This window comes from Chelmon rostratus, chromosome 9 (genome assembly GCF_017976325.1).
Source record: "Chelmon rostratus isolate fCheRos1 chromosome 9, fCheRos1.pri, whole genome shotgun sequence".
NCBI classification, from domain to species: domain Eukaryota; kingdom Metazoa; phylum Chordata; class Actinopteri; order Chaetodontiformes; family Chaetodontidae; genus Chelmon; species Chelmon rostratus.
This window is the reverse complement of record NC_055666.1, coordinates 27,551,830-27,561,829: the sequence shown is the minus strand read 5'-3', so window position 1 is coordinate 27,561,829 and position 10,000 is coordinate 27,551,830. Positions and strand designations below refer to the sequence as shown.

Genomic DNA, 10,000 nt, shown 5'->3' with positions numbered 1-10,000 from the left:
AAAAAAGAGAAATATGCCGTCGAGATTTTTAAATGCAGACTAAATCAGTGGAATTTTGAATGGGCTTTGGTTGGAGACAACAGAGAGGGATGATCAACAAAAGAGAAAAAAAGACAAAAAAAAGGGAAAAAAGATGTAATAAAACTTTTAGCATGAACTGGCAGACGGTGCTCGGCTTATCGCTGCAATAAAGGTTTACGTTTTGAATCACAGAGAAAGTGAGAGAGTAAAGTGTATCTGTTGTAGTGTGTTAATCCTCAGAAGACTAGCTGTAATCTGTTGACCTCTCTGCTGGTACAACGCACACACACGCGCACACACACACACGCACACACTTCCTTGGGAAAATACCTGCAGCTAAAACATGTTTGACCATCAAAGTGGAAGATTGTACAATCCCTTCACACTACAACACACACACACACACACAACATAACCCTGACCTCATTCCACTGTGTGTGAGGAGATACAGCCACTTACACACTCTCCTGCTCTCTATTGCTATCACACACACACACACACACACACACACACACACACACACACACACACACACACACAGGGTGGCAGTAGCCTGTGGGTGTGCGAGCAGCTGTGAATAATTGTGTTTACAGATGGCATACGTACGACCTGTGGGTTGAGAGAGAGAGAGGGAGAGAGTTGGTCTTCTCGCCCTCACAAAAGACGACAGGGATGACATTTACACTCAACCTCTCTCTCTCTCGCTCGCTCTCTCTCTCCACTTTCTATTTTTTGCCAGTTTCAGCTTTTTCACTTCAGTTAGCTTAATTGGCGTAAGTCGTAACGAGGCGTTAACAGCCGAAGCAGAACAATGAACAGTGACATGAGTAAAAAAAAAGATGGCAGAGTGTTTTTAGATGTGTGTCTAATGAATCATTTGGCTCCAGAAAGCAGGTAAACGAAGTCCTTTGTTTATACCAGAGGGAAAATGAGTTTTAAAAGTAGAACAATAAAAGCCAACAGCTACTGTATATCATGGTGTAATCAGAGGGTCCATACAACAAAGCCACACACAAGTGGGCTGGAAAAAATAAATGTTACTGCAAGCGTTCGGACTATTTACAGACATGTTGGTGAAATAGTTTGGCTATGCGCTGGTTCATGTTTTGAGACTTCGAACACAGAAATGAGGCTTTGCATGTAATAACTGACCCACAGTCTGCACAGCTATAAAAAAATAAAATACTTTATCTCCACCATTCTGAGACACACAGATAAATCAGTATGTTAAGAAGAGATACCAATACAATGACAGAATAGACCCATGTGACACTTCCTGTCTTATCTAATGCCAAACTAGAATTTAACAGGCCTAAATTAAAGCAGACGTAGTGTGATTTAGTGCTTTTTACTCCTCAGCTTGTGTTACCACTACAGCACAAATATTAAAGTCGAGATGCTAGCATCAAGCTAGCAAGCATGTATGTTCCCTGCTGGACTGGCTTATGGTTCGGCACATTTTGCCAACTTTGATTCTTTCTAGTTCGCAAGGAGAGGCGGTAAAACGTGTCGTTGCTGGCAGAGACAGACGGGTAAAAGTCAGTGTGCATCGTGATGATGCACGTGACTGCAGGTAGCTCGTTCCTTGCTAAACTGGCTTCAAACACGAAAAGTAAAGCACAAAATGTGTGTGTTTGTTGTGTGTCTCCTTGTGTTGTGTAGCATATTAGCATCTTTGACAGCCATTCATCTGCCAAAAGGCAACACAGCTAACTTAACAGTTAGTCAGTCAGTTATAATGCACTGTATTCTGTCTGAGTTTAGCAAAAATGTCTGAGTTTAGCAAAAATTTACTGCTCAGTTTCTACGTTAAAACAGGCAGAAACATGAAAGTCGTGGCGATAATACGCTAGCATTATAGCTAGTTTGTTCCATGATCTAAACTGGCTTTAAACACATGAAAAGTAAAGTAATAAAAGCATGCTTATGTCTGCTGTCTCTGGTAAATCTGTGCCATGATGTAGCATCATTAGCATAAATTGCAAAATACAGTAATGCTAATGAATGTTTCCCTTTTAGCGTTTCTGTATCAACACAGAACTTAAGAGTCAACATGCTGAGTCCTGGTAGCAACATGCTAACAAGACTATGAAAACACTTCGGTGTGTGCTGTGGTGCGTCTTTTTGGTGATGCAGCATCATTAACAGTGTCTTACTGCTAACATGCTACAGCTAACTAGCTAAGTCTGTTGTCATTCCCATAACCCGTCTGAATTATAGCTGTTTTCAAAGCTGCTGTCCTGTAAATGATAAACCGTGTGCAGACACATAAAAATCAACATGCTAACAAGATGATGACAGGCCGACAACATGCTAACGACTGAAGACAGAGGGAGTGTATTGTGTTAGCGTACTCCCTGCTAGCCTCCCTCTGTGGATCTATAAGTGGAGCTGATGGAAGGTTGGACTCAGTATGATTTACATAATTGGGATGTTAATTCGTTAAGCCACGGGAGTTGATTATGTTGCATATTGATTGTGTTGTGCTGCTGTGAGGTCACACACCTCTTTAACGAAGGTATACACAGCGCAGGGAATTGTGGGAGTCTGATTAAAAATACAACGTTAACATTCCTGCTGACGCACTGTAATTCAGCACACAGCGCAAGGTGTGTGTGCGTGTGTGTGATGAAAACAGTGTTAATGTGCGTGAAAGCCAGCAGTGTTTATTGGTTTTGAAGTGTGTGCATGTGTGTGTGTGTGTGTGTGTGTGTGTGTGTCTGCTGATGGATGGAGGAGGCGGGAGGTGAAAAGAGGAGTAGAGGGAGGGGAAACTCCACCTGGTCTTACCGTTCTCCGGGTGCTCCATCTCGCCGATGCTGCCGTCGGGTGTGGTCCGCTCGTAGTGGTCCTCCGGCAGCGCCAGCGGCCCGATCCGCGGCCCCGACGACGACTTGGAGCTGGGCGTCTCTGACTCCTCCAGGCCGCTGTCGTAGTAGCTGTGCTGGGACGCGTCCTGCAGGTCTTGCGCCTGATTGGCCGTGGAGAAGGTCACTCGGCGGTGGGGGAGCTGTGATTGGCAGAGAGAAGGGGGCGGGATTAGTTCAGTTTCTGGAACATTTAACGCTCTTAATGACACTTTAAGTTAAATTTAACATGAGGTGGTTTTATTAGAAATCACTTTCAGTTTGATCTGATGCAGATGAAGCAGTTTAAATGATTAAAGACATCAAGCAGAAGCCAGACTGTAAAAATAACTTTAAAGAAGTCATTTAGACGCCGTGACTGGAAGACTCACTTTCCGAAACTTTCATTTCCTCGCACTCTGTTCTCAAACTCCCCGACTTGGTTTTTTACTTTTTATTTTACTCCTCAAACCACGAGGATCAGTCAACGTTCATCTCGTCACCGCAGATCTCATCTCATGTCGTCCCATCACTGCTCTCACGTCATCTCATTTTACATCATCCGATTATCTCAGCTCATCTTTCATCACATTTCATTTAAAAAAAAAAAAAAAACAGACAGACAAAGACGTTGACAGCTTTCTCCGACATCAAATTCAGCTTCACAGCCACAAATCTGAAGAGGGAAATGATTCTGTGGTTTAAAAGTACAACAGACGTGTTGGCGTTTTCCCGCCGCTGTTCACCGTCTGTCTGACTGACAGGGTGTGATCACGCAGTTGACTGATAGAGGTTTCCCCATGAGCCAATATGCTTCAAGTTTCTTCACTTCAGCCAGAAAATGCACTTAAAATGAAGTATTACTGAAGATCAGACAAAATGTAAAACCTGCAATTTCAAATAACGTGCATCAATTAAAAAGATATAACTCTCTGTCAATCATCCATTCAATACTTCAGATTATATTAAATATTTCAAATGATGGATGCCCTAATGAAGAAAATGTTCAAAATAAGCTAACAGTATTTGAGTTTTAAAAGAAGATAAACATGAGCCTGATTTCACATCTCATATTCAGAACACACTACATTAGATCTGACGCTTTATCGCTAGTTTCCTGTAAAATTCCCCAACATGTGTTCGGTTCTTCTCCCACTGAGCCGTTTCTGTCATGAAGCAGATTGTTTTAATGCAAGCAGCAGGCTGAACACACACTTTACTGCTCCATTTACTGTGTTTCTGGGGGTGGAAGGTAGCTGTCTGACTCGTGTGTTTGATGGTTTTGTAATTAAAATACAATTAGCCTCCCTATAGCGCTGCAGGGACGCTGGACGCCACTCACGCAGACACACAGACAATGTGCGAATGCAGCGAGCGCTGCCAAACGAACAGTGTCCCGATTCAAGAGCACACAATGCTCTGTCGAACATTTCAATCACACACACGCACGCACACACACACCTGTCCAGCCCTGGCTGATAAAGAGCAGCATCCCTGTCGCGGCAGATACTACATCACCATGGCAACTGGACACTGTCAGGACCCTGAACCAGTAAAACCAGTACGTCCAGACTCATCCCACAAAAACAAACCGGGTTTCGCCTCTTTTTCATGCCTTCAGCTCGTTTTTTGCGGCAGCCAAAAGGAAAATGTAGTTTTCTTGTGCTGGGATTCAAACCAGCAACCTGCAGGCCATCAGGCCGCATCCTCCACTGCTCAGAACAGTCACACATTCAGAAAGTTTAACAACCAGCTGCGGCGTGACGACGGTCGCCAGCCTCTGCTGTTTGCATCCAGACCAGTCTGACAGGCTCGGCTGAACAGATTTCAAAATATGTGTAACTGTGCAGCGTGAAGGTACAAACAGCCTGAATTAATGTCACGCCGATGGAAAAGGTACAAAACTGAAACCACAGCGGAGCTGTCCTTTAAACTGTGTGGACACAATGTGCTGTAGAGGCATCAGAGGCGCAGATCCCCGGCGCTCCAGGCGGCGGGCTCCTCTCCAGGTAAACACATTCAAATGCTCGGTAATAACGGGACGCTCAGCACACTTCCTGTCAGCAGCGGCGTTCAGAGAGGTCACTAACTGTATTTTTCTGTTGTCGGGATGAAACCGCAGGTGCTTGTAGTGCAAGCGAGTGTTTTAACCTGTCAGTTGTACGTTTTCCTTCTCACTATGTCCATGTTTGCTCGCTGTAAATCTTCTGAGGCCGGTTTCCCCCTTAAAAAATCAGATTTCAGAGGCTCTCACCGACAACTTCACACTTTTAACTGCACACCAACGTTAACCAACCCTCAAACAGAGCAGATCTTCATCAGGACGACTGCTTCACTCACTCTTCACTCCCTCATGCATGCATGTGTTTTTCTGCCTCCTCCTGGTTCACCTCCTCCAATCACAAACCTTCAAGCTGCCACTTCTTTCATAAGCAGAAAGTCATTCTTCTTTAAAATTAAGTAATTTCAAAGATATGTAGAGCGGAGCTAATGCTGCACAGAAGCAGCTGCTGCTCAGAGACATGCAGGTAACACTGATGAAGTCACATTGAGGGTCACTGTGGAAAGATTCTCACATGATTAACAGACATCTCTTCGTTTATTCAGTTTCAGCTTCCTGCTTCCTGTGACATCACACTGAAATGAACTGAAACTATCACGATAAGCACTGATTTAGTGAGTATGTTCTGTCTTGGTTCAGAGTTTTTCAAACATCGGCATTATATTTGTTGTTTCGGCAGCTCTCAGACGACTGATTTCAAAGTTTAATTACACGCCGGCTGACATTTTGCAAAGTCGTTGGAACACATGTTATATCAATGCTCGGTGCGACTGGAGGCGGGAAAAGCAGACGAAAAATCCCCGATAATAGAGTTCATAGAAAATGTTGGACGGCGATGAAGAAAATGTGATCTTTTGTTGACAGAAGAGGCTTTCAGTGTTGTTCAGCCAGTTTGTTTCCCCACACAAATCATAAAGAGCACATTCACAAAGAATAAACATTTCCATTTGCCAAATATTCAGACTGTCCCTACCTGAGCGCCTGCAGCGGTCTCACGGTTAAATGTGTGTGTCGGGGAAAGCGGGAGAGCGAAGTGTGGCAGGTTGTGTTATTAATAACTGCTTCCTGCTTCCAGCCACCTCTGCTCTGTTTGCTGTGTGAGCATTAGGAAATAAATCACATCTATATATACATGAAGGGAGAAATGAAGCGGATCAAATCGTCCCGATCCCTCTCCTGCCTGTCTGTCACCCCCAGCGCGCCCAAACACACCACACACACCACACACACACTCTGCAAAATCCCTGTTTTTTCTATCCCTTCTCCACCTCTGCTCGTGTGTGTGTGTTTGTTTGCTGGAAGAAGAAGTGCCACCTCAGCAGGTTGCACCGTGCGAAAGTGGAGCAGATCAGAGGGGAGGAATATAAAGACCAACCAACATCCAGCACCACCTCCACCTCCGCCTCCGCCCAGCCGCTGCCGCCATCTCTTACGCCCTCTCGTTCTAGATCACCGCCATGTGGAGGACAAAATGGCCGGCGCCTGCCTGACCACGCACCCTGGTGTTCTTTCGCTGCTCTATTTTCTGTCTGATGGCCTCGGAGAGGCGGCGGGCCTCGAAAACCAGAAAAAGCCCTCGACCACAGCTGGAGGCGATGCTTCAGAGATGAAAACCAGCTGACTGACGGCGTTCGTGGATTGAGAGTCGCGGGGTTAGAAGAAGATGAGGGTTCACGCTCGGTTGGAAAGTCGGTTCCAACATTTGGACCTGATCTGAAACAGAGCGGTGCAAAATCCACCAGACAGCCAAAGAGGGATCAGAAGCGGTCCACAACAGATAAATAATTCAACCTGATCCAAAAAGACGGGATTTCATTCACCGTGCACCCAGACTCAGGTCCTGGGTCAGTTCTGGGATCTATAAAATCCTCCAGCCGGCAGTCCGGAGCTAAATCTAAAGATTAAACAACGACACTGAAGTTTTGTATCATCCATTTTCAGCTGTTAATATTTTAAGTAGTGTGTTAGTGTTTAACCTCCAAACACACTGAACACGCTGGACATGAGCGTGTTGACTGGATACACTGGAACGCGATGAAGGTCGGTAATTAAGAATTCAAGGGAAGCAGTTCATCGTGGCCTCCTTCCTCAACGGCAAACTGTTAATGCTGCACTTTGAATGGAGATTGTGATTATTCCTCCACTGAAGAATATTCAGTCCTCTGCAGGCAAAATGCACATATGCACTTTTATGTAAAACAAGGGTGCATGATGAACCATTTTTCCTTGAATCCATAGTAACTGACCTTCATTACCATCGCTGAGGGAAACGCTCGGGCCATGAATATGCTGCAGAATCCATCACGCAGAAAGGCAGAATTAAGAAGGCTTCAAATGGAGCACAATGCAGACTTTACAAGATGGCTACTGATGTTTGCAAGATATTTCTGTGGGATTTTGGAGGAAGAGGAGGTGTATAAGGAGCACAGGGGGGAGAAATAGGATGGGAGGAAGTCAGCCACGTAAGAGGAGCAATAAGAGTAGCAGGAGGAGAAGTGATGATAAGAAGCAAGAGGTAGCCATCAGAGAAGGGAGGAGAGTACAGCAGCAGGAAAAAAGAGGAAGAAGAGCAAGATAAGGATGAGCAGGAGAAGGAGGAGTAAGAAGAGGAAGGTAGTGGATGGAAGATTTAAAAAAAAGGAGGTGGAGGAAAACACCAGAAGAGCAGCAGTGAGTGGAGGAAGAAATAGAGGAACACAAAGGATAAAGTGGAGTAGAGGAGAGAGCGGGAGGAAGACAAATAGGAGCATAAAGGAGAAGCAGTGGGAGGTGCACAGTAGAGGAGGAAACAGGAAGGAGATGAATAAGAGGAGGATGAGGAGGAAGAGAGCAGGGGAAGAAGAGGAAATAAAAAAGAAAAGAGACAAGCAGCATTAGAAGGTGGAAGAGGAGCAACAGAAGAAGAGAAAACAAGAAAGGAATAATAATAATAGAGCAGGAGGTAAGAGAAAAAGGAGCAGGATGAAGAAGGAGAGGACAATAGAGAACAGCAGAAGTAGGTGAGGAAGATGATGAAAGAAAAGCAGAAGGAGGAGGAAAGACGAGGAGCTGCTGGTCCTCTTACTCGTGCAGGAAGTGGTAGAGGAGGAGGCCAGCCGTGGGTTCAGAGAGATAAGAGGGCCAGGCCTCCTCCTGCTGCTGCTGCTGCTGCTGCTCCTCATCCTCCTGCAGGAGGTGGAAGTAGAGGAGGAGGAGGCGCGTTCACTGGGCCACATTGTTCAGAGATGATTAAAAACCAGCGAGAGGAGAAACGCACGACGCCTCGCTGGCTGTTTGTCAGCCGAGACACGGAGAGGGAGATAACTGAGAGTGTGTGTGTGTGTGTGTGTGTGTGTGTGTGTGTGTGTGTGATCCTCATTACCTCCCTCTGTGGGAGATAAGAGTGTGTGAGGCTGCATTGTGCATGCTTATAAAAGTCTGTCCTTATCAAGTATGCATGCACACACACACACACACACACACACACACACACACACACACACACACACACACACACACACACACGTGAAGAGCAGCTGCCAGCGATAATTCGACACAACTGTGTTGAATTCGAGAGGAGTGAACGAGGAGTGGAGAGAGAGACTCTGACAGAAGAGAGAGAGACCTAAAAAGAAAATGAGAGATAAGAGAGAGAGAGAGAGAGGGAGAGAGAGAGAGAGGGAGAGAGAGAGGGAGAGAGAGAGAGAGAGAGAGAGAGAGAGAGAGAGAGAGTTTCCTGTCTGTATATCCGAGTTTATCCATGATGCAGAAAACATGGACGGAAAAACTGAATCAAGTGGAAACGTGGAGGTAATTTATAAAAATCAGCTAATTCACAGCTGAATGAACAGAAACACACACACACACACACACACACACACACACATATTCTGCTGTAAAAAAAGAGAAAAGGTCTCTGTTCGTTTGCATTTCTACGCCCGCCTCAGCCCCCCCCTCCTACGGTGGAGCAACAAACTCCCTCCAACACAAACACGACAGACCTGATTTCAGCCGATGATGCACTGATGAGAGCATAACTATGAATATCAGATTACACTTCCAACAATAGATCCTCCTAAATCCTCCACACCGGACCTTTAAAACAGCTTTCACTGCGCCCGATGAATTATTCATCTCCCTGATTCGCAGTAACTGGCCGCCGTGTGGGGAGTGAGTGTTTCTGAGTGATGACGTCTGTACAGCAGTGTGTGTGTGTGTGTGTGTGTGTGTTTGTGTGTGTGTGTGTTTGTCATCTTGTGATTATCTTTTTAGTTTTCTTGTGTAAAATGTAATTAGTCAATAATATGTAATCTAGCTTCAGCAATACTGTAACATTCCTGCTAATAAAGCTCATTTGAAACAGGTGGAGAGAGAGACAGAGAGAGAGAGAGAGACAGAGAGAGAGAGAGACAGAGAGAGAGAGACAGAAAGAGAGAGACTGACAGAGAGAGAGAGAGAGACACAAAGAGAGAGAGACAGAAAGAGAGAGACTGACAGAGAGAGAGAGAGACACAAAGAGAGAGAGACACAAAGAGAGAGACACAAAGAGAGAGAGACACAAAGAGAGAGACACAAAGAGAGAGAGAGACAAAGAGAGAGACAGAAAGAGAGAGAGAGACAGAAAGAGAGAGAGACACAAAGAGAGAGACACAAAGAGAGAGAGAGACAAAGAGAGAGACACAAAGAGAGAGAGAGACACAAAGAGAGAGAGAGACAAAGAGAGAGACACAAAGAGAGAGACAGAAAGAGAGAGACACAAAGAGAGAGAGAGACAAAGAGAGAGACAGAAAGAGAGAGAGAGAGACACAAAGAGAGAGAGAGACAAAGAGAGAGACAGAAAGAGAGAGACACAAAGAGAGAGAGACAGAAAGAGAGAGAGACTGAAAGAGAGAGAGACAGAAAGAGAGAGACTGAAAGAGAGAAAGAGAGAGACAGAAAGAGAGAGAGAGACAGAAAGAGAGACAGAAAGAGAGAGAGACCAAGGTGCATCAGGACAAATGAAGGTAGACCAGTAAAGACAGAAAGGTGTGTGTGTGTGTGTGTGTGTGTACCTTCATGTACCTGAACCTGAACCAGCATGAGGACACAATGG

General features: G+C 45.2%; 1 protein-coding gene across 1 annotated transcript in view; it reads right to left on the bottom strand.

Moving 5' to 3' along the window:
* LOC121611855 (protocadherin-1-like) overlaps positions 1-10,000 on the bottom strand; it is a 174,582-nt gene that overhangs the window by 81,680 nt on the left and 82,902 nt on the right. The window contains exon 5 of the mRNA XM_041944565.1: positions 2,812-3,031. Coding sequence (XP_041800499.1) covers positions 2,812-3,031 — 220 coding nt within the window. The remainder of the gene's footprint in view (positions 1-2,811; positions 3,032-10,000) is intronic.